General features: G+C 43.7%; 1 protein-coding gene across 7 annotated transcripts in view; it reads left to right on the top strand.

The window, feature by feature from the left end:
* The window catches only part of ADGRF1 (G protein-coupled receptor 110), a 47,445-nt gene extending 23,313 nt beyond the window's left edge, over nt 1-24,132 (top strand). For 3 of the 7 annotated variants that reach the window (XM_021098136.1, XM_021098132.1, XM_021098134.1), the window contains 10 exons: nt 1,210-1,310; nt 2,640-2,698; nt 6,060-6,211; nt 8,501-8,664; nt 10,498-10,686; nt 12,128-13,501; nt 15,014-15,055; nt 16,825-16,884; nt 22,311-22,377; nt 23,916-24,132. In XM_021098136.1, coding sequence (XP_020953795.1) covers nt 1,210-1,310; nt 2,640-2,698; nt 6,060-6,211; nt 8,501-8,664; nt 10,498-10,686; nt 12,128-13,501; nt 15,014-15,055; nt 16,825-16,884; nt 22,311-22,377; nt 23,916-23,989 — 2,282 coding nt within the window. In that variant the 3' untranslated portion in view covers nt 23,990-24,132. The remainder of the gene's footprint in view (nt 1-1,209; nt 1,311-2,639; nt 2,699-6,059; nt 6,212-8,500; nt 8,665-10,497; nt 10,687-12,127; nt 13,502-15,013; nt 15,056-16,824; nt 16,885-22,310; nt 22,378-23,915) is intronic. The other 4 variants (NM_001206355.1, XM_021098135.1, XM_021098137.1 and 1 more) reach the window with 4 other exon arrangements.

Genomic DNA, 25,223 nt, shown 5'->3' with positions numbered 1-25,223 from the left:
GACGGGAACTCTCAACAATTAGTGATTTTTCTTTTCTTTCTTTCTTTTTTTGTTTTTGTTTTGTTTTGTTGTTGTTGTTGTTGTTTTCATTTTTTATTTTTTATTTTCCCACTGTACAGCAAGGGGATCAAGTTATCCTTACATGTATACATTACATTTTTTTCCCCCACCCTTTGTTCTGTTGCAACATGAGTATCTAGACATAGTTCTCAATGCTACTCAGCAGGATCTCCTTGTAAATCTATTCTAAGTTGTGTCTGATAACCCCAAGCTCCCGATCCCTCCCACTCCCTCCCTCTCCCATCAGGCAGCCACAAGTCTGTTTTCCAAGTCCATGATTTTCTTTTGTTTTTGTTTGTTTTTTAGGGCCACACCAGTGGCATACGGAAGTTCCCAGGCTAGGGGTTGAACTGGAGCCATGGCTGCTGGCCTACACCACAGCCCCAGCAATATAGGATCCGAGCCATGTCTGCAACCTAGACTATGGCAACACTGGATCCACTACCCACTGATCGAGGCCAGGGATCAAACCCAAGACCTCGTGGATACTAGTCGGATTCATTTCTGCTGTGCCACATCAGGAACTCCCGGTAGCGACCTTAAAAATATATTTTTTAATAGGGACAATGTTTAACCTTCGTGCCTAGATTGGGATATTTCCTTGCTTAGTGACTGCCTTTTATAATCACATGCGAGGGGCCACTCATTTACCTGCTTATAAGGCCACCTTGATTGCCGGCACATTCCCATGATATTCCAAATCCACAATAGAAACTGTGGTTTTATGTATGCTTTCTGTATTACTTCAGGTGAACATTCATCATAAAAGGAAATCAAAGTTCTGCAATCAAAGAGATGGGCTGAAATAGGAATTCCCACCATAGCGCAGCAGAAACAAATCTGACTACTATCCATGAGGACAGAGGTTCGATCCCTGGCCTCGCTCAGTGGGTTAAGGATCTGGTGTTGCCATGAGCTGTGGTGTAGGTCGCAGATGGGGCTCGGATCTGGCATTGCTGTGGCTGCAGCTGTAGTTCCGATTAGACCCCTAGCCTGGGAACTTCCACATGCCACGGGTGCGGCCCTAAAAATGACGGGGAGAAAAAAAAAAAAAAGGAGATGGGCTGAATTAGACTTTTGTAATTTTATTCTATAATATAATCAAGTGAGTTATCTTTATCTCTGTAAATTTCTTTTTATTTTCTGTAGAGGTTTGGGGCACTTTCAAAATTCAGGAAAGATTTGCAAAAGACCTTTTGGATTCATCTTCGGCTCTATATGCCAAATATACCACTGGAATTGAAATTCAAGTAAGTACCTTTGACTTATTGCATAAGAAATCTTTGGCTAAATATAAGTTCCCAATTCAACATACGTATTTAACACATATTCTTAGTTATTCATTTTCAATGAGTTACTACACGACAGTTGACCATTCTGCACAAGTGATGTACTCTGAACATTTTCTTTCAAGGAGTGTTAAATAATTGACTTCTTTCCCTTTCTTTGGTGTTCAGTTTTGTTCATTTGTTAGCACAATGTGGTACGAAGCTTTCTTGATTGCTTTGTTTTTCCTTTGTCCAAAGTTTTCATGAGCTAAGCTCAGTTGTCAACTTTTTGGATTTTTTTTTCCCTAAAGAAGCCTATTTTGTTAGAGGCTACAAAGAGTTACTGAGGGAAATTTTGGACTTAATGAAGCCACCTAAAACTACCTGTGCCCAGGATGGTGGTTCAGATGTGCTTCTAACAAAGACATGCGCAGACACTTTGCAGGCAGAGTCCATTTAAGTATCTGTTGAAATCAATGGCTTATTTTGCGGAAGGAAAACTTAGATGTGGGGTGAATTTATTTATTTATTTATTTATTTATTTATTTATTTATTTATTGTCTTTTGAGGGCTGCACCTAAGGCATATGGAAGTTCTCGGGCTAGGGGTCAAATTGGACCTTCAGCTGCCAGCCTACACCACAGCTACAGCAACGCAGGATCTGAGCCGTGTCTGCGACCTACACCACAGCTCATGGCAACACCAGATCCTTAACCCACTGAGCAAGGCCAGGTTTTGAACCCGCATCCTCATGGTTACTAGTCAGGTTCATTAACCACTGAGCCAGGATGGGAACTCCTTGGGTGAATTTTTTATATTACCTGGCACCTAATTCACCTTCTAGTCCAAGGAATTGGTTCTACACTCTTTATTAGCAACCTCGAAAACAAATTATACATGTTTGTGCATGCATGCATGTATATCTGCTGCTGTTATTTTAGTTGTATTTCTTTTTTAAAAATTTGTATTTGAATTATAGTTGATTTACAGTGTTGTGTTAATTTCTGCTATATAGCAGTGATTCATATATATATATATGTATTCTTTTTTCATAATCTTTTCCATTATTGTTTATCACAGGATATTGAATATAGCTCCCGTGCTATAGAGCAAAACATTGTTGTTTATCCAGTCTCTATATAATAGTTTGTTAATTGTATTTCTGTAACACGCCACTGCTTCCCACCATAGCTCTTTCCTTTGGTCAGCGCTTCCATTGGCTGGTCTATTGTCTATGTCCATTTTTTGTAAAAATGTCTTTCTTGTGTGGGGACAAAGATCAACATATTGTCCTTTGCTCTCTTTGTAAAGCTTAAGAAATCCTTCAAAGGAATCCCAGGTTTCGAATCAGTTCGAGTTACTCAATTTCGGTAAGTAACACAGTGGCCTTCAAAGGGGCATCCTTGGAATCGTGTACCATTCCTGCAGGATGCCTCTTGCTGTTCCCAAGTAACCTTGATAGAAAATAGGTCACAGAATTGGTCTTTGAGATAGGATTCTTATAAAAACTGGATAAAATCTGTGATGCTTTGGTAAGTCTGAAGAGGGAGTTCCCATTGTGGCTCACCAGTAACAAACCCAACTAGTATCCATGAGGATGTGGGTTTGATCCCTGGCCTCGCTCAGTGAGTTAAGGCTGTGGTGTTGCCGTGAGCTGTGGCACAGGCTCAGATCCCGCATTGCTGTGGCTGTGGTGTAGCTGGCAGCTGCAGCTCCAATCTGACCCCTAGCCTAGGAATTTCCATATGCCTCAGGTGCAGCCCTTAAAAAAAAAAAAAAAAAAAAAAAAGTCTGGAGAGGATAAGTCTATATTCTCATTGAAATGCATTTGGGGACATAAATGTTGAATGGCATTCTCAAAGCTATGTATCAGAGACTAGAATTAGAAACACACAAAACAGGGCTGAGCTTGGAAGGAAGCTTGGTGTGTGTGTGTGTGGGAAGGGGTGAGGGGTGGGAAGGAGGGTTGTAGGTTATGGAAGGATGGGTTTTTTTCCTTCCATGAACGCAGGGGTATGATGTTGTATAACCGAGGGCCAGAAGGGGAGCCTTGGGTAAAATATTATATTGGGGGTTAATATCATGTATGCACCATAGTTCAAAACCCATGAATCACTGTCTACAGCAAACAAAGAGATATTTGGTAAATTATCCTTTTGTTTATGATTCAATTCAAAAATTATTTGGTCAGCTACCCATGTGTGCATTGATTACCAACTATTTACAGTCTGCTCGGTAGAGGAAGTGACTTAGAGGTCAGAGAACGTAACTTCTTACATATTTTTTCACAGCTAGTTTAAAGAACAGCTATCAGAAATTTTCAATAGCATTTGCTATAAATACACTGTCCTGGTCATTATACTTTAAGCCTTCTCATGTATTTATATAAACATTCATGTGTATAATTTTCTTTAAAGTTCCATGCTAGCGAAAGCACTGCTTTTTTTTTCTTAGATCAAGGTCTGTATAATTAATAAACTTCTGTTTTTGACTTTGCTGTCATTGAACTCATAGACAAAATGGAAACTCAGTCACAAGTTTCTATTCAATATTCACATTTTTCTTTTCCTTGGTTTTCTGTTTATATCTCTAATTTCTATTCCATTATATATATCTTACAAACGGTCTCCAAAAATTTGTAGATAAAACAGCAAAAGTAAGCCTAAGTCTAAAAATATAAATATTTAAATTTTACTCTTTACATACATAATGTACAGTAAATCTTAATCTCTGTCTCTGGAGTTCCCATCGTGGTACAGCGGAAATGAGCCATGAGTTCGAACCCCGGCCTTGCTCAGTGGGTTAAGGATCTGGCGTTGCTGTGAGCTGTGGTATAGGTTGCAGATGCGGCTCAGATCTGGCGTTGCTGTGACTATGGCATAGGCTGGCGGCTACAGCACCAATTAGACCCTGAGCCTGGGAACCTCCATGTGCCTCGGGTGCAGCTTAAGGAAAAAAAAAAAAAAAAAAAAAAGGCAGACCATTTCCATTATCCTCAAAGTTCCCTTGTGCTCCTTTCCAACCAATCTCCTAGCCCATTCCTTCCTACCCTCTCTAACAGAAATAACCATCGGCTTTATTTCTATCACCCTATGTTAGTTTTGCTCATCCTAGAATTTCATGATCGTCTGATACCCAGGGTTTTTTTTGTGTGTGCCTGACTTTGTTTGCTTAGCATAAGGCCTTTGTGACTCATCTCTGTTTTCCTTTTCTTTCTTTTTTTTTTTTTTTCTTTTGCCCATTTCTTGGGCCGTTCCCACAGCATATGGAGGTTCCCAGGCTAGGGGTCGAATTGGAGCTGTAGCTGCCCTGCCAGCCTACGCCAGAGCCACAGCAACGCGGGATCCGAGCCACGTCTGCAACCTACACCACAGCTCACGGCAACGCCGGATCGTTAACCCACTGAGCAAGGGCAGGGATCGAACCTGCAACCTCATGGTTCCTAGTCGGATTCGTTAACCACTGCGCCACGACGGGAACTCCTCATCTTTGTTTTTCTGAGTATCAGTGGTTCCCTCCATTGCATTACCCAGTAATAGTCCATCATGTGAATACACTCCAGTTTGGTTTTCAGTTCCTTGGGGGTTGTTCTTGACTAGTTTCTTTCTCCCACACCTGAAATCTTCGCCATTAGCACGTCCTCTGGCTTCTATCCTTCAATATAACCTGAATCTAACCAGTTGACCTCTCCCCACCTGCACCGCTGCCCAACCAGTTCAAGACACCACCCCCTCTATCTTAACTAGCATTCCTGCTTCCCTGCTTTCTCCCTTCACCCGTTTTCCACAAGGCCACCAGAGGGATGATCTTAAAAAATAAATGGGACCATACCTTTTAATAAAGAGTAAAACTTTTTAGTAAAAAAATGAAATTGAAATTCTCAGGTCCTGTTCCATCAGGCTCTTGGGTTTGTCATAGGAGATGTCATCTCCTATCCATCTCTACCTGCTCATGGAGTTTTAGTCATGTTGTCTGACTTGACGTCTGTCAGACTCACAGCATTTTCTTGCCTGAGGCTCTTCTCAGATGCTGGCAATGCTATAGCAATGTGTTTTGTATCACTGGCTATTTCTTCTCATCTTTGGGTCTGAGCTTCAAAGACCTTCTGCACAGAGAGAAGGCTTTCCTGACCACTTTTTATTTTCTTCTATTTTATTTTTATTTTATGTTATTTTTTGGCCATGCCTGGGCCAAATCCTTTACCTGCTGAGCCACCCAGGGAAGGGAGCCCTGTAGTTCCTGTCCTGGCTCAACAGATTAAGAACCTGACATAGTGTTCGTGAGTGGGTTTGATCCCTGGCCTCATCAGTGGGTTAAGGATCTGGTGTTGCTGCAAGCTGCAGTGTAGATCACAGACGCAGCTTGGATTCAGTGTTGCTGTGGCTGTGGCATAGGCCTCAGCTGCAGCTCTGATTCAACCCATAACCCAGAAACTTCCATATGCCACCAGTGCGGCCGTAAAAAGAGAAAAAAATAAAATTAAAAAAGTGGGCCTCACTTTTACTTGTTATTCTTATCAGTAAGTGTCTGCAGTGACACTTAACAAAATTTGTAACTATTTGTGACTTGTTTCTTATTTGCCTCGCCTTCTCCACTAGCACTTAAGCTCCATGAAGGAAAGACCAAACCTGTTTGATCTATTCCTGTGAACCCAATGCTGTGACCACACAGAGTAAGCCCTGCATGACTGAATGAATGAATCTCATTTTTCTTTCCACGTCATCTCTGTAGAGATGGAAGCATCATTGCTGGGTATGAAGTTATTGGATCCAGCAGCACAACTGAGCTGCTGTCAGGCATTGAACAGGTGGCTGAGAAGGTGAAGGCCAGCCTTCGCGAGCTGTTCCCTCTAGAGGACGACTCTTTCAGAGTGTTTGGAAAAGGTAAATCTGGCTTCCAGTCCTCTGGAGGGAAGCAGGTTAGGGGCATCTGATTAGTTGATGGCATATTGGAGGTGTTCCTGAAGTAGAATTGTTCTAAGACTGACTTTTAGCGGAAAGAAGCAGTTGTTCCCCGGTCCACCGTGATGAAACTCAGTTTCAGCTATTTCAGACCTTGCTAATCAGTAACTGGATCTCCAACTCTTCGCGTAAACATCACACAAGACTGATTTTACTGCAGGCTGTGATGCAAATGCTTCAACTGTAGTTTACTGATCTACATGTTAAAAGAGCCCTGAGGCTGAAAATGTTCCTAAATCATAATCCAAGGGACGGACCAAGGAAAGAAGACATTTTTCCCATTTAAAACAAATTTTTTTTAATTAATTTATTTTTTTGGCTCCCCGGCATATGGAGTTCTTGGGCCAAGGATCAGATCCAAGCCACAGTGTCAACCTATGCCACAGCTGCCACAATGCCAGATCCTTAACCCACTATGCCAGGCCTGGAATCAAACCTGCATCTCAGTGCTCCAGAGACACCTAGGATCCCATTGCACCACAGAAGGAACTCCTTTTCCAGGTCTTTTATGTATACCCAGACACAAACACACACAAACACTCCCACCCCACTTCTCTTCTTCAGATTAAAAAAAGCAATTCTTTTGTTTTTGGGTTTTTTTTTTTTTTTTTTTTTGGCTTTTTAGGGCCTCACTTGCAGCATATGGAGATTCCCAGGCTAGGGGTCCAATCAGAGCTGTAGCTGCCAGCCTATGCCACAGCTACAGCAGTGCCAGATTTGAGCCCATGTCTGTGACTTACACCACAGCTCATGGCATTGCCAGATCCTTAACCCACTGAGTGAGGCCAGGGATCAAACCCACAACCTATGGTTCCTAGTTGGATTCGCTTCCCCTGTGCCACAATGGGAACTCCTAAAAAAAGTAATTCTTTACATTTAATTTTAAACCTCTCTTACCAAGATCTGTGCCACTTTCAACATATATTCAATAAGTATTTACCACGTGCCTAAAATGTTTAGGCATTTCAGACAGCAGCGAACAAGGATGTGGGTTCAATCTCTGGCCTGACTCACTGTGTTAAGAATCCAGCATTGCCATAAGCTGCAGCATAGGCTGCAGATGCGGCTCAAATCCAGTGTTACTGTGGCTGTGGTATTGGCTGGCAGCTGCAGCTCTGATTCAGCCCCTAGCCCAGGAATTTCCATATGCCACAGGTTCAGCAATTAAAAAAAAAAAAAAAAAAAGACACAGCCATGGGGAAAAGAAACAAAAAATCATAGCCCTTAAGACTTCCTCCTCCCAGTCCCTATCATGTTAAGAATATATTTTTAGGGCTAGCAGCAAGAGGAGCTAAGGACTGGTCACGATCTGAGAATCCTTTAAAGGGGTACAAAGCAGGACATGTGACTCATAGCCAAATGGCAATGACTATCTTTCAATCACATCATGCCTGCTTTGTCCCATGGTGTCTTGAAGATTTTCTGGTTTGCTAGCTTTCCCTTAAAGACTGAAACTATTTCCTGGGAGTGACTACACCCTGTCTTATTTTCACCTAATACTTATTAGTGGTTGGCCCATTAAAAGTGAGATTGCTGGGCGTTCTCCTGTGTTGCAGGAGGTTAAGGATCCAGCATCTAGGAGTTCCCTTTGTGGCTGAGCAGGTTATGAACCTGACTAGTATCCATGAGGACACAAGTTCGATCCCTGGCCTTGCTCAGTGGGTTAAGGATCCGGCATTGCCATGAGTTGCAGAGCAGGTCGCAGACATGGCTCAGAATCCAAGCTGCTGTGGCTGTGGCACAGGCTGGCATCTGCCACTCTCATTTGACCCCTCGCCTGGGAACTTCCATATGCTGCATGTGTGGCCGTAAAAAGCAAAAAAAAAGAAAAAATGATCCAGTGGTTAAGGTCACTTCTGTGGCTTGGATTCTATCCCTGGCCCCAGGAACTTCCATATGCCACAGGTACGGACAAAAAAAAAAAAAAAAAAAAAAAAAAGAAGAGAGATTGTTGGCATAAATCAGACATCTGGAGAGAGAGGAACCTGCCTCAGGAGGGTAGAACATCAGGAAAGAGGAAAAGGAACTAAAAGGATGAAGCTGAGCATCACAGACAAATTTCTCCTGCTCCTGAATTTTGCCTGGCTTTTGTCTCCACGGCTTCTTTAGCACTGTTTTTTTAATACGACTTTTAAAGCACTGCTGTATAGTTTATAGAGAGGGTCAAGATATTCAGAGACATTTTTCTTCTTTGTTTCCATTCTTTTCCAGCCCAGTGTAACAACATGGTCTTTGGATTTGGGGCTAAGAATGATGAGTATACCCTTCCCTGTAGCCGCGGCTACACCGGGAACATCACGGCCAAATGCCAGCCCTCTGGGTGGCACATCCTCAGGGAGATGTGTGTCCTCTCTGAGCTGGAAGAGCTGAAGAAGGTAAAAAAGCATTTGCACCTTGCAGACTTGCCCTGGTTTTGTGTTTCACAGTGGGTGTCTCCCAGCGAGCACGGCTAGAGGTAGAGGATAAAATATATTCATTTGTCTCTTTGGTCAGAAGTCGAGGATGACATCAGACCCTGGGGACCCCAGACAGTGTGACATGAGTAGTGAGTCTGGGTTGTGGCTGAGAATGGCAGAAAAGGTCAGATTGGATGGTTTGGGGGGGAGGGTGCTGCAGAGGCATGAATCAACGCTGAAGAGTCTAGGAGAGAGGGTAGTACAGCAACTGAGCTGGCTTCAGAAGACCAGAAAACCTGGGAATTAAAGACCCAAGTGAGATGTGAGTCAGAAGCCATAACCTGCATATGAGTAAGGATGTACACACGTCAGAAACCAGGGCAGGGAGTGGGTCAGCCAGAGGTGAACTACATAGGGTGATAGAACTTCCATGGCCCTTCAGGGTCATTTGCTTGACTAGCTTCCTTCTGTAGATCAGAAAAGACTAAGGGGCTAATGGTCCCTCTGCTAGCAATAGCACTGAACTAGAAACATGGTCAAATGATGTTCTCTTAGGAAGGTTCAAAGTTAAGACACAGTAGATAGATAGGAGCCCGAGGAACTCATGAAAAAGAGGCTCTCTAAGACCAGCACATAGACGGTATCCTGCAAATAGATCTTCATAGCCAGCAGAACATCAGCCAGAGACTCTGCCACTGAAGCAGAGGACCCCAGAATGGGATTTACCACCAAGGGACGGTGGAAGGTTTACAGCTCTCCTTCTGGACCTCAGTTTTCTCATCTGTAAACTGGGGAGGGAGAAGGGAGCAGATGGCTTCTGGAGTTTATCTTTCCTCTTGCCTTCTTTGCTTTGCTCTGGACAGGGACCATAGCTGGGACTTGGCCACTTCTGGGTGTGAGGGCAGGTAGATCCCAGGTGCTCTAGGCAGAGAACAGCTCTGTCAGTTGAGAAGAGGAAAAAGATATGGGCAATAGACAATATTCTTAACTTGCAGCAAAAGCAATAGAATACAAAGATTAAACTTAAAAAATGATGCAGTAGATGGAGTTCCCATTGTGGCCCAGTGGAAACTAATCTGACTAGGAACCATGAGGTTGAGGGTTCAATCCCTGGCCTTGCCCAGTGGGTTAAGGATCTGATGTTTCTGTGGCTGTGGTGTAGGCCAGCAGCTATAGCTCCTATTAGACCCCTAGCCTGGGAAGCTCTATATGCCGCGGGTGTGGCCTTAAAAAGACAAAGGACAAAAAAAAAAAAAAAAAGATGCAGTATGGGTGGTCAGATGTGTTCTCCCCTATTACAGGTGATGTTTGGAAGTCACTGAGTCTCAAAGAACACCAGGTTCTGTATAATTAGGGTAATAATTTATGTGAAAATACCTTTATTATTATGGCCACACTGGTGGCATATGAAGTTTCCAGGCCAGGGATAGAACTCACACCTCTGCAGCAACCATAGCTGCTGTAGCTGGATTCTTAATCCATTGTACCACAGCAGAAATTCCATGAAAATTCTTTTTAATGGGTCTCTTCAAGTTTCAGATTCCTTAATGATAAAGTGAATGTAATCATGGTACCTCCCTCGAAGGGTGATGTAAGAACTACACGAATCCTCTGCAAAGTATTTAGCACAGTGTTTGGAATCCAGAAAGCACTGAACGGCAGCCATTATGTCATTATCATTGTTATATAATTACCTTATGTTACAATGCACCATACACTTGTTCATCCCCTGTGGCCCCGGAAACCTGATTTAAGTCTGATAAAGCGCTAGCGTGTCATCGTTTTCTAAGGCTTCTCTGTTTTTCTTGCTAGAATTTCAGTGTGATTGCCCTCAGCGCCACTGAAGCAGCCGTGTCATCCTTGGTACAAAATCTTTCAATCATCATTCAGCAAAACCCATCAACCACAGCCGGGAATCTGGCTTCTGTGGTGGCTCTTTTGGGCAATGTCTCCTCCTTGTCCCGGGCAAGCAACTTCAGCGTGTCCAATTCGACAATGGAGGTGAGGTCTGCCGGGGCTCGAAGGGCTCGCTGGAAATGTTCAGCCTTGTAGAAGGAATGGCAAGAGCCCCAGGTGGTGGTGGTGCGCTGTCGAAAAAGAGCAGAGAGCCACTGAGTGGTCGTTGTGTGAGCTTCACAGCTTCTTTTACAGGGTACAAGGAACCCCTGGGATTAATTATGGGAGTTCAGGGAGCTCGCTTGTGACTCAGAGGTAACAAACCTGACTAGGATCCATGAGGATGTGGGTTTGATCCCTGGCCTTGCTCAGTGGGTCAGGGATCCAGCATTGCCGTGAGCTGTGGTGTAGGTCACAGACAAGGCTCGGATCCCACATTGCTGTGGCTGTGGTGTAGACTGGCAGCTGCAGCTCAGATTCAAGCCCTAGCCTGGGAGCTTCCATTTGCTATGGGTGTGGCCCTCAACAACAACAAAAAAAGTGGAATTCAAAGTAAGAGGGAGCTACCTCCAGGCAGCCTGCCTGGCAGCACTTGGCTGAGGGGAACCTGTGAGTCTCTGCCTTGCATGGCACTGAACGACGCAGGTGCGAACTTTTTAATATTTCATATTTAACATGGAGTCTACAGTTGTTCTCTCCTGTGGCCACAAGCTCTTACTTTACTCAATTATATTTAGTATTTTTAAAAAACATTTTTTTTGTACTACGGAACTCATGTTTCAGTTTGGATATTTAAAAATTCACTTTAGAATTATGCAAGTGAGGAGTTGTCACTGTGGTGCAATAGGATCAACAGTGTCTCTGTGGCAGCAGGGACATGGGTTCCATCCCCAGCCGGGCACAGTGGGTAGTATTCCATTGCATAAATGTACTGCATGTTCTTTATCCATTCATCTGTCCATGGACATTTAGGTTGTTCCTATGTCTTAGCTATTGAGAATAGTGCTGCTATGATTGTCGGGGTGCATGTGTCTTTTTCAAGTATAGTTTTGTCTGGATGTATGCCCAGTAGTGGGACTGTTGAATCATATAGGAACTCTCTCTCTCTCTTTTTTTTTAGGGCCGCACCCATGGCAGCATATGGACGTTCCCAGGTTAGGGGTCAAATTGGAGCTGTAACCACTGGCCTACACCACAGCCACAGCAATGTCAGATCTGAGCCACATCTGCGACCTACACCACAGCTCACCGAAACGCTGGATCCTTAACCCACTGAACAAGGCCAGGGATCAAACCCTCATTCTCATGGATACTAGTCAGGTTCATTTCCGCTGAGCCACAACAGGAACTCCTGACCCATTTCTCTTAACCCAAACAGGCTGCTGTGCAGAGCACCCAAGCTGAATGTCTCTGTTGAGTTTTAATGTCTTCAACTGAGCTGATTCTCTGGGCGATTTTCCTGTGCTTTATGCTAATGACTATCCACTCTGTGGTCCTCTGACCTGTTCACTCAAAATTGCAACTGACCTTCATCCTTGTATTTCAGAATGTCATCGGTATAACTGACCACATCCTTAATTCAGCCTCAGTAACCAACTGGACCGTGTTGCTACAGAAAGAAACACAAGCCAGTTCCCAGTTACTTGAGACACTGGAAAACATCAGCGTTCTGGTACCTCCAGCAGCTCTGCCTCTGAATATTTCTCGAGAATTCATTCACTGGAAAGGGATTCCAGCATCCCAACATCAACGGGAGATGGGTTACAGCTATAAGACAGAGCTGTTCCCCCAGAATACCTCCATTCCTATCAGAGGCCAGGTGTTAATCGGGTCAGAGCAATTCCAGGGGTCCCTTCCAGAAACGATCATCAGCATGGCCTCCTTGACCCTGGGGACCATCCTACCCCTTACCAAAAATGAAGATGCTCAGATCAACGGGCCTGTGATATCCACCGTTATCCCAAACTATCCCATACGTGACGTTTTCCTGATTCTTTCCAAGATAGAGTCGAACCTGAGCCAGCCTCATTGTGTGTTTTGGGATTTCAGCCATTTGCAGTGGAACAACGCCGGCTGCCACCTCGTGAAAGAGACTCCAGACTCGGTGACATGCCGTTGCACTCACCTGACGTCCTTCTCCATGCTGATGTCCCCCTTTGTCCCCCCTGCCATCGTCCCCGTTGTGAAGGGGATCACCTTCGTGGGGCTGGGCGTCTCCATCGCAAGTCTCGTCTTATGCCTGGTCACTGAAGCTCTGTTTTGGAAGCAGGTCACCAAAAGCCAAACCTCACACACTCGTCACATTTGCATGGTGAACATAGCCCTATGCCTCTTGATTGCGGATCTCTGGTTCATTGTCGCTGCCGCCGAGGACACGGCGGCACACCCTCCTGGAATCTGCATCGCGGCAGTGTTCTTCGCACACTGGTTCTACCTCGCTTTGTTCTTTTGGATGCTTATGCTCGGCTTCCTGCTGGCTTACCGGGTTATCCTCGTGTTCCATCACATGGCCACGCCCTTGATGATGGCCATCGGGTTCTCCCTGGGCTACGGGTGTCCTCTCATCATATCCATCATCACCATTGCGGTCACACAGCCCAGCAATAGCTACAAAAGGAAAGATGCGTGTTGGCTTAACTGGTCTGATGGGAGCAAACCTCTCCTGGCCTTTGCTGTTCCCGCCCTGACGATTGTGGCTGTGAATTTGGTTGTGCTGCTGCTAGTTCTCGCAAAGCTCTGGAGGCCTGCGGTCGGAGAAAGGCTGACTCAGGACAAAAAGGCCACTGTCGTCCGTGTGGGGAAGGGCCTCCTCATTCTGACCCCGCTGCTGGGGCTCACCTGGGGCTTTGGCATAGGAACCATGGTGGACAGCGGGAATCTGGCTTGGCACGTTATTTTTGCGCTACTCAATGCATTCCAGGTGAGAACAGTAAGAGTCACCTGTGACAGCATCAGGGACTATATAACTCAAACTGCCAGGCAACAGTGAATAGAAAAAAAAGAGATCCATTTTCCCCAACAGTTATTCTCATACTAAAGCAGAATATTAGACATCTTCAGTCATTCATCTCAGGATTTTTAAATGTGTTAAGAGTTCAATAGCTAACACTACTCTCTCTTGTCCTCTTAGGCTTGAGCAGATCCCTGTGAAAGCACACAGGGAAAGACAAATAAATCAAGAGTACTTTTTGAGTCTGAATGGTACCAAGGCAAGTCCCTAAGGGGCCCTAGAGCCAGGGCTGGCAAATTGCAGGCAGCACTGTTTTTACAAATAAAGTTTTATTGAAATACAGCCATGGCCATTCTTGAATGTATGGTCTGTGGCTGTTTGCAGTAAACAGGCAGAACTGAGCAGCTGTAAGACCCTGGATGACCTGCCAAACCAGAGCTATTGGCTATCTGGCTCTTCATAAAAAGTTTGCCAACCTCTGCTGCCAAGATTGGGTTTTACCTGCCCATGATCAGAGAGTGTTCAGAGAGTTAAGTGGGAAAAGAAATCCTTAGGTTTGGGTGAATCTGAAAGAGAGCCTTCAATTCTGGTTCAGGGAACGTCTGCTGGGGCTCCTCTGGACGATGGCTCAATGTTTGAGCTCTGGGCTCAAATATGCTGCGTGGTCTAAAGGTGTGACCACTCACAAATGACTTCACTTTCTCTAGCAATTCTCTCCTCTGGTAGACAGGGATAAGAGTACCCTATCGCAGCGTAAATGTGAGGATGAAAAGAGATCGTTTAGCACTTGGTGCAGTGCCTGGCCCAGAGTAAGTCGTCAGTAGATGTCTCCTAAAAAGCTGGCCAGGAACCAGGATTCACCTAAGTGGTAGCAGAGAGAACATCACGAAGAGCATGCATCTAAGGTGACAGGTTTAGGGAGCTTCTGTGCAGGCCAGCCCTTGGTGACATGCTGTCTGAGCAGGTACCAGCTGAGGGCACTCTGACAGGGAGAGGATTTCAAGGTCCAGAAAGTCTCTGCCAAGAGTTCCTCAAGGGCAGGACCTGATGGAAAGGATGCTAATAAAGGTCACCTTCCTCCATGTGACCTTGGGGTTGGCCTTCAGTGCCTCCTGCCGTCATAGTTACTTAGTAAATGTTTGCGTGATGCCTAAAGAAAAGCTGAGATGTAGAAACAAATGGAAGTTCTTTGGGGTTTCGAATGACACAGAGGGGGACATGAAGCTCCATATAGGCTGAAAACTTTTTTCATTCAATGATCTAATTATCCATTCAACAGAAAAAAAAATGTTTGTGTATTTTGTACTCATCCACCATGAAGGTCATCCCACAGTGTCCTTGCCTTCAAGGAGCCCAAAGCCAATCAGGGGACAAGAAGAAGAGGATATAATAGAACAGTGTGACATATTACATGTGACTATTTTCTTTCCTGGGAAAGAAAAGACAGTACATGGTACATGTGCTTTATTCCTTTTTTTTAAGGGTTTTTTCATCTTATGTTTTGGAATGCTCTTGGATAATAAGGTATGTGTATTCATTCTTCTCTTCCTCCCTTAATCCAGGTGTCTAAGCCCTCCCCCTCAATTTGGGGCCCTTATTCATATATGAGAGTTTAGACCATGGGTACTTTCATAATAAAATTCTGTAATTTCACAAAAGGCAGACTCAGTCAGGAGACACAGGAACGAAACACTAACTTCCGATAATAGAGCTCCGGAGAACTAATCTCAACATATAATGTGAATATTGTAGAAAAAACAGGGAAATTTGTTTTCAACAATTGATTTTTTTTTATTTTGCTTTTTTTAGGGCCGCACCCATGGCACATGGAGGGTCGCAGGCTAAGGGTCTAATCAGAGGTACAGCTGCCGGCCTGCACCACAGCCACAGCCATGCAGGACCTGAGCCACATCTGCAACCTACACCACAGCTCATGGCAATGCCAGATCCTTAACCCACTGAGCAAGGCCAGGGATCGAACCCGCAACCTCATGGTTCCTAGTCAGTCATTTCCACTGTCCCATGATAGGAACTCCTGTTTTCAACAATTAATTTTTCTTAACTAACAAGCAAAAAAATTTTCCTTAGAGTTGAATTCTTTTTTGCTTCTTAATTTATTCATTTACTTAGAATATGTTTCTCAAATTTTATTTATTTATTTAGACCACAGCCATGGCATGTGGAAGTTACTGGGCCAGGAGTTAAACCTGTATCACAGCAGCAACCCAAGCTGCTGTAGTGATAATTCCAGGTCCTTAACCTGCTGTGACACAAGGGAAATCCTAGAATTTAATTAGATAGCTTCTAACATTAAATAGAACTCCAAAGAAGAATGGCCAATGTAACTAAAAGCAATAGAAAAAAAACAAACTTCTGGAGTTCCCCGTTTTGGCTCAGCAATAATGAACCCAACTAGTATTCATGAGGATGCAGGTCCGATCCCTGGCCCTACTCAGTGGGTTAAGGATCCGGCATTGCCGTGAGCTGTGGTGTAGTTCACAGACGCAGCTCAGATCCCACTGCTGTAGCTGTGGTGTAGTAGGTCAGCAGCTGCAGTTCCGACCCCTACCCTGGGAACTTTCATATGCCGTGGGTGCAGCCTTGAAAATACAAAAAAAAAAAAAAAGGAAAGGAAGAAAAAAAGAAAAAAGAAACAAAATCAAACTTCTTTCACTATTTTTCCAAGGTTTAAGCAATTCTGCAGAGAAGCTTAAAGACAGTAAACTAAAAAAGGTAGTCTTTGTTTTAATAAGATGATAAGGCTATTTTATAATTACCATAATTACTGTGCCTGCCCCAGATGAAGCAGTATGCTTTTTGTTTGTTTTCTTTGGCCACTGTGTACAACAGCTTAATGTGGAATCTCAGTTCCCAGATCAGGTACTGAACCCAAGCCTCAATAGTGAGAGTGCTGAATCCTATCCACTAGACCACCAGGGAACTCACTACTTCTTTCTTGATTGGACTGAATCTGTTGTTTGCACAATTCACTCTGCACTTCAAAGATAAACTTCAATTTAGCAATTATTGCCCAATGACTGATGTATAGAATCAGAATTATTATGGCTTTCGTTACTGTTGTGTTTCATTTAATTCTAGTCTTGTTTACAGGTTAAGAAAAGAAAAAAAAATAAAAGGAACTCCTTTCATCAGATACCCATGCTTATTAACTATTAAGTACTTCCAGGAACTACTACCACTAAATAACAATTTCGTTCTGCAGTTTTGTTCTTGCTTCATCTGTGTATGGTTGCATATGTGTAACTCCTCAATATTTCTTTGTTGCCCTATAGCTTCGACACTTGCTGCTCAACAAGTTGTCCCCTTTAAGCTCCTGGAAGCAACCATCAAAGGTAATTATCTCTTGCTGTCATCGGGGCAACGTGTCAAGCACCAGTTTTGCACTCTTCTCTTTATGCGGTCCTATGGCAAGCCCATTTGTGTGTAAACCTCTTGAGTTTCTGTCACCATTATGTTCCTGGTATCTGGCGCAATGCCCAGCACACGGCCAATGCTCATTAAAATGTTGTTGAATGAGTGATTGAATGAATGAATGCATGGATGAATTCAAAGGCGTGGAAAGGTTCAAGGATGCTTAAGTGTGGGGGGCAGTGTGGCCATTATGAGCAAATACCTTTAATCAGTATCTTTTTCTGTAGTCTGACTTACCCCCAATATCTAGAATCTGTAGAGCCCTTATCTCTGCCTGACATTCTGGATTTCTTCTAGATCCCTCTTCCTTCTCTAGAAAAGCAAAGGGGGCGGTCTTGATTAAGTTCTAACCTATAAAACACTCCTTGTGATTTTTAGCTCCTAGGTCTGCAAACTGACGTTTGTATGGTAACAGAGTATTTCTGTTTCATTCTTTGCCACCAAAATACAATCCATGTAAGGAGGGTAGAGTTAAGAAACAAAAGTACTTCCATCCCTATTTTGCATTTTTGGTATGAACTTAGACTTTTGCTTTCTGATAAGACACAGAAAGGGTTCTAAAGGAGTTCCCACTGTGGCACAATGGAATCAGCAGCAACTCTGCAGCACCAGGATACAGGTTGGATCCCTGGCCCGACACAGTGGGTTAAAGGATCCAGTGTGACCGCAGTTGAGGTGTAGGTTATCACTGTGGCTTTGATCTGATCCCTGGCCTGGGAACTCCATATGCTAAGGGTTGGCCAAAAAAGGGAGGGAAAAAAAAAAGAAAAGAGAAGAAATGGTTCTAAAGCAGAAATTTCTGTGTTTGATAAAAATCAACTGACTTAAATGCGTGAAAAATGACATGGATGTTTGGAGGTTTTTCCCAAGGAATAATATAAGCTCTTGAAATAATAATAATAATAATAATAATAATAATAATAATAAGACAGTGAGGAAATTAGCCTCTGACACCAAGATAATTTTTCTGGATCTGCATTTCTTAGGAGCGGGCTGTGAGTTAGGAAGGCATGGCCCAGGAGCTGGCAGACCTGCCCTGTGTTTCTGACTCAGTAACCAAATGGCTGTGTGATCTCAAGATAGTACCTTTTGGTTTCAATGTTCTCAAGCTGTAAAAATTAAGGTGGAGGTAGTTACACAAAGCAGAAATTCTAATGGCCTGTGATTTTGTTTTTATGTCTTGAAGAACGAAAATCCCTTGAACCAGAAAATGTGAAACTAATGAATCATTCTCTACTCTTAGGAAAAGTTGAGAGTTACAGCATATATGAGTGTATGAAGGAAAAACCTTTAGTTAATAAAGCAAAACAGGACATTCCTCACCCTACAAAGCAGGAAGTCAGGATTTTTCTCCTTGGGAAACCAAAGAGACAAAACCACTCTAAAGGAAAATAAAACAAAACCCAAAATAGACATGCCCAACAGTGTTTTTCTTCTCTTCATCACGTTTCTTTTTTTTAATATATTTTTTAAAAATTAAAGTAGAGCTGATTTACAGTGTTGTGCCAATTTCTTCTGTACAGCAAAGTGATCCAGGCATGCAGCTCCAATTTGACCCCTAGTCTGGGAACTTCCAAATGCTGCAGGTGCAGCTCTTAAAGAAATAAAGAAAGAAAGGGAGGGAGGGAGAGAGAAAGAGAGAAAAGAAACTGGCTTACAAATGAAGAGATGGAGGGCAGTGTAGACATACAGCTGGGAGGGAGTGAGAGGGTCGAGCAGAGATGCCATGTGAGCAACTCCATGTGTTGGAAGGAATAAGCCACTAAAGAGTGTGAAAACAAATGAAGGGGGAGGGTGATGGACAGAAGATTCCTGAGAAAGCAGATTGAGAGTCTGGATGGAAGATGGAGGGATTAGCCTCTTCCTTAGGGACAGGAAGTATCAGGCTGATGCAGACAGAGCAACATGTACTGATCGGGGTCATGATGTCGAGAGAATTCAGAGACCTGGATACCTTTTTTTTTTTTTTTGGTCTTTGTTTCTTTTTTCAAGGGGATACAAAGCCGTCCACTAAGAGATGGGAAAAGGGATGGTGAAGTAGGGATCTTGAAAAGGCAGTGCATTCGGATAGTCGGCTAAAGGGAATAGACAAAGCCCACTGTGGTCCCAGCAAGGACCATCCCTCAAGCTGCCATGATGTCATCTGGACCACGTGTGGCTTCGCTCAGGATCCTCTCTCTGCTGTGGGCTCAGGGCCCCTTCTTGGCCCTTCCATTGTCCCTCGCGACATTCTCTCAACTCCTCACCAAGAGGCATCCTCTGGTGGCCTCTGCAGACTCCCTCTCCACAAAGATGGGCTGATCTATTTCTAGTTCCAATGACTCAGCTTCTGTTGACTAACAGCTTAAAGCCATGTAACCTTTCATGCCTGATGAAGCTGTTCTTCCCCAGACCACGTAGCTTCCTACTGTGTTGAAATCGAAAATTGTTTTCTCCAAATGAAGCAGGATGCAGGGAATTTTTAGATTTACATCTTTAGTTTTTAAATTTATTTTATTGACGTACAGTTGATTTACAAGCAGGTTTTTGTGGTTGTTGTTGTTGTTGATTTTTAGGACCGCACTAGCAGCACGGGGAAGTTCCTAGGCTAGAGGTCAAATTGGAGCTGAAGCTACCAGCCTACACCACAGCCACAGCAATGCTGGATCCTTAACCCACTGAGCGAGACCAGGGATCGAACCCGCATCCTCGTGGCTACTAGTCAGGTTCGTTACTGCTGAGCCACGGCAAGAACGCCACAGGCAGTTTTGTTAAATTGGAGTATAGTTGATGTGTAATATCATATAAAGTACAGGTGTACAATAGAGTGAATCACAATTCTCAAAGTTTATACTCCATGTATAGTTATTGTAAAATACTTGCAGAGTTCCCGTCGTGACGCAGTGGTTAATGAATCCGACTAGGAACCATGAGGTTGCAGGTTCGATCCCTAGCCTCGCTCAGTGGGTTAAGGATCCAGCGTTGCCGTGAGCTGTGGGGTAGGTTGCAGATGCAGCTCGGATCCTGTGTTGCTGTGGCTCTGGCGTAGGCCAGTGGCTATGGCTCCGATTCAATCCCTAGCCTGGGAATCTCCATATGCCGTGAGAGCAGCCCTAGAAAAACGCAAAAAGACAAAAAAAAAAAAAAAAATTTGCTATTTCCCCATGTTGTGCACTATATGCAATCATCATGACCTTAGGATTTTATTTTTGTCTTTTCGTCTTTTTAATGTCGCACCCACGGCATATGGAGGTTCCCAGGCTAGGGGTCCAATAGGAGCTGCAGCTGCTGGCCTACACACCACAGCCACAGCAACGTGGGGTCCAAGCTACATCTGTGACCTACACCACAGCTCAGGGCAACGCCGGAGCCTTAACCCACTGAGCGAGGCCAGGGATCAAATCCACAACCTCGTGGTTCCTAGCTGGACTCGTTTCCACTGCGCCACCATGGGAACTCCATGACCTTAGGATTCTTCTCTAGGATTAGAGTATTATGTGTTTACTGAGCCCTGAATTTTAGAAAATCAATTCTTTGCTTGGAAACTCTCACATGTTTCTCATTCCTTTTTCTCTAAGATAATTTTTTTCAGAGCTCAATGTGGGGTAACCACTCATATTTTTTGGTGAAAAATATGGAAACTATTCCTGGGGTGCATATGGCGTAGAACAAACACCTATTTCTCCCATCTTGATTTAGCTTCTCATGACATGGACCATGGCAGGAGGTAGAGTTTATTCCTTTCAATATCCGAGGTGCCTAAAACAGTGTCTGGCATATAATGGCAATGTGAGATGTTACATTAATAAATCCATCAGTGGGCAAAGGATATAAGGTCCCTCTTTTTATCTTTCCCAAGAAGTACGTGTTGTTTATTTTAAATATTTTATTCCAGTGTCATAATTCAGGTTTTAAATTTTTGAACTCTGGGTAGCCTTTGTGCCAGTGACTAAAGAATTACTCATAAAGAGATTTGACTGCTAAGATGGGTGAGAGCAAGGCAAAGCTTTATTTTGTTTCTTTTGTTTTCAGGGCCACACCCGAGGCCTACGGAGGTTCCCAGGCTAGGGGGCGACTCGGAGCTACAGCTGCTGGCCTACACCACAGTCACAGCAACTTGGCATCTGAGAGGTGTCTGCGACCTACACCACAGCTCACAGCAGCGCCAGATCCTGGACCCACTGAGTGAGGCCAGGGATGGAGCCCGCAATCTCATGGATACTAGTCGGATTCGTTTCCACTGAGCCACAACAGGAACTCCCAAGGCAAAGCTTTGTTAGAGACCATTTTCACTAGCTGTATTGTTTTTCCCTCCGCTGGTCCTCTTTTTCATAAATGTATGAACCAAAAAAATGTAAGATTAGACCCGGAAGAGGATCATATCTCCTTTAAAACTGTTTTCGGGTTTGTTGTTTAAAGTCGTATGAATATGCAGGAACACAAGACCACTTAGAAGGAAGTTCTTTGGCATTTTAAATAGGTTAAAGCAGAAGAAAGAATAAGGGATTAGCCCTCCACCATTAGCTGCCGGGCTCTGGAAAATTTTCGTATAAACTTATAGTCAACTCTCCATACTCATGGTTCACCATCTGCAGATTCAGCAACTGCAGATCGGAGCTCCCGTCTTGACGCAGAGAAAATGAATCTGACTTAGGAACCGTGAGGTTGCGGATTCAATTCCTGGTTCACTCAGTGGGTTAAGGATCCGGTGTCGCCGTGAGCTGTGGTGTAGGTCTCGGACTCAGCTCGGATCTGGTGTTGCTGTGGCTGGGGTGTAGGCCAGTGGCTACAGCTCCAATTCTACCCCTAGCCTGGTAACCTCCATATGCTGCAAGTGCAGCCCTAAAAAGACAAAAGACAAAAACAAAAAAACCAACTGCAGATCGTGAAGCACTTATTTATTGAATAATAGGTATTTATTTATTTATTTCATCTTTTTAGAGCCGCACCCACGGCATAGGGGTTGAATTGGAGCTGTAGCCACTGGCCTACACCACAGCAACTCGGGATCCAAGCCGAGTCTGCAACCTACACCACAGCTCACAGCAGTGCCAGATCCTTAACCCACTGAGCAGCCAGAGATCGAACCCACAACCTCATGGTTCCTAGTCAGGTCATTAGCCACTGATCCATGATGGGAACTCCGAATAGTAGGTATTTATTGAAAAAAAATCTGCATGTAATTGGACCTGCATAATTCAGGCCCATGTTGTTCAAGAGTCAACCAGATTCTAAATTCTTGAAAAGAGAATAGGGCGCAAGGTAGATGGAATAAGGGATTGTTAAGGACCTCAAGACATCAGGAAATGTAGACCATCCCTCAAAGGATACTTCCCATGTCTAAATGGCTTGTTTTCCTTTTATGCAGCAAAACGCATCAGATCTATCTGCCAAACCCAAATTGGAAAAGACTTTGAACGTATTCCAACACAAAGGTGGGTTACCGCAAATGAAAGGTTATGAGGGGTAGGAGGAAAGAATAGGAATACCTCACATGGGGAAAATTCAATGGCAGTTTTTCAAAAATTCACATGAGAAGTGAGCAAATATCAGCCAGCTGTGTTTGGAGCTCATCTGGATGGTACTCAGGGCTGACAAAACAAGTTTGCGGATCTGATGCTCACGGAGACCAGCAAAGGTCACTTTTAATTTCATCACGAGTCACGACCCTTTCCTCAGTTAGCCGTTATCTAAATCTGTGACCTTAATCATTGAGGCCACAGTGTGGTTAGACAAACAATTGGGTCCCTACTGGAGACTCACTCCTCTGTGCCAGCTGCTGGGTAGTGGGCATGGTGCCAAGTGCTTGTGCCTCACATTGGGCATAGCCACTTCCCTAAAGTGTCCCTGGGGAGGCAGGAGCTGTGGGTGATGGGGCACTGTCTCCCCTGCTGAGGATACACGTTATTCCTGTGCTCATATGTTAGCTGTTGTTAGAATTAACGATATTCAGCTCCTGAAAAATGTAAACCATATTTAAGCATTGGGAATAGTTGCAGTATTCCTGGAGGAGAAGGGTGTATCATGGGGGATCTGGCGTTGTCACTGTAGCAGCTCAGGTTGCTGCTGTGGTGCAGGTTCGATCCCTGGGTCAGGAACTTCCACATGCCTTGGGCATGGCCAGAAACAAAATAGGTGCAATATTCCTGGAGGAGAGGGTGCAGCATGGGAGAGTTGAGGAGAAGTTCTTACATTACAATTAAACCAAAGTCATCCTTAAGAGTGTGAGTCCTATTCCATATTAAATTACAGCGATATCCTCATTAAGGTTGGAAAATAGGCAACTCACTTTAGATGGCCATGAAAATCATTTGAACTGCAGATCAAGGTCAAGTGTCTAAACTTGAAAAGGCACTCCCTCACAAAATGTTCCATGTTTTCATCCAGAAGTTGGGTCCTGTTAATATCACCACCGGCAACCAGCATGAGGGCTTTTACTAAATCTCGTTACCTTTTTGGACATTTGTTCCTCATCAGTAAAATGAAAAACTAAGAGATCATGGAGATTCCTTCCAGCAATAACATTCAGGGATCTCAAACCTTTATCTCATGTCCCAGGAATAGCTGAAAAATATGGTCCTTCTCTTCTCAAAGGAGACACATTATAGATGTAATCTTCCATGGCATTAATAACATGATGTACCTGGGACTTCCCTGGTGGCTCAGTGGGTTAAGAATCCAGCGTTATCACCGCTGTGGCTCTGGTCACCGCCGTCACTACTGTGGCAGGGGTTGGATCCCTGACCCAAGAACCTCCACATACTGTGGGCATGGCCAATACATAAGTGCATAAATAAGTAAAATATAATAAGAATGCTGTACCTGTCAACCAATTACATCCTATGCTTTCCCTAATCTCTTCCTAAAACTGTCCAGAGTTGTAAGGAATTGCATTGGCTTATTTTCCATTTTGGTTTCATGCTTGATTCCAGCATAGTAGCAATAATTCTTATCCTCTTTTTTCCTCTCTTAGGCAATTATGTACTTTCTTGCACTGGAGAGTCTTCCAACAACATCATGCTAACTCAGTTTTCATCAAGCGAATAAAGTTGGGAAGTGCAAAATCAAGGGAAGATTTTTGGAACAAAATGACATGTAGAGCTAAATGTCAGTGAAGAAATAATGTTCAATATTCAATGGAACTTTCTGATCTAGGAGTCTGGGAATAAAGTGAAGTTTCAGAGGCTTCATGACTGCCATCTTTCTTTTCTTTTTTTAAAAAAAATTTTATTTCTATTAGGGTATGGTTGATTTACAGTGTTGTGTCAATTTCTGCTCTACAGTAAAGTGACCCAGTCATACATAAAGATACATTCTTTTTCTCATATGAACTTCCATCAGAGTCTATCCCAAGAGACTGGATATAGTTTCCTGTGCTTTACAGCAGGGCCTCATTGTTTATCCATTCTAAATGGAATAGTTTACATCTACCAACTCCAAACTCCCAGTCCATTCCCCTTCTCCCTCCCTCCTCCACCATCTTTATCTTCAATTAAATGGAGAGATTTATTTCCAAGGAGTTGGATTCAAAGGAATGGCTTCATGAATATAGAAGAGTAAGTTTTTGTCAGGAATTATGTCGGTTGTATCAGCTCAGCCTCTCACTGCCACAAACTATAGTTTCCTTTTTTCATGGCATTTCCTATCATCTGAATTGGAGCAAGGAAATATCATGAAATCACTTTAGATAAATTGATGGACCATGGTCAATTTCTTAGAAAAATATCATGCGTGAAAATTTCCTTAGAGAAATGGTTGTTTCCCTCCCAAATTTTCCAGTTGGATGTGATGTTTGTTCTTGTTTTTTAGGTTCAATCGCTTAACACTGAAAGTTAATCTAGGAGTTCCCGTCATGGCTCAGTGGTAATGAACCCAACTGGTATCCGTGAGGATGTGGCTTCGATCCCTGGCCTTGCTCAGGGGGTTAAGGATCTGGCACTGCCATGAGCTGCGGTGTAGGTTGCAGACATTGCTCGGATCTGGTGTTGCTGTGGCTGTGGCGTAGGCCGGCAGCTGCAGGTCCGATTCAACACCTAGCCTGGGAACCTCTATATGCTATGGGTGTGGCTCTAAAAAAGGCAAAAAAGAAAAAAAAAAAAGAATGTTAATGAAACAAAATGGGAAAATGGAAAGTGTCCATTTAAGATAGCTTTGTAGCTATGACTTAGGAAGCATAACAATATGGTTTCACAGGTAGAACAGTGTTTTTCAGTTGACAAGGCACTTTCTTCTGGTGCCCCATCCAGTGACATGAGATGTCCAGGCAGATCTTGTGCAGAGA

This window comes from Sus scrofa, chromosome 7 (genome assembly GCF_000003025.6).
Source record: "Sus scrofa isolate TJ Tabasco breed Duroc chromosome 7, Sscrofa11.1, whole genome shotgun sequence".
Classification (NCBI taxonomy): Eukaryota; Metazoa; Chordata; class Mammalia; order Artiodactyla; family Suidae; genus Sus; species Sus scrofa.
The sequence above is the reverse complement of the archived record's forward strand: the minus strand, read 5'-3'. Positions and strand labels throughout refer to the sequence as shown.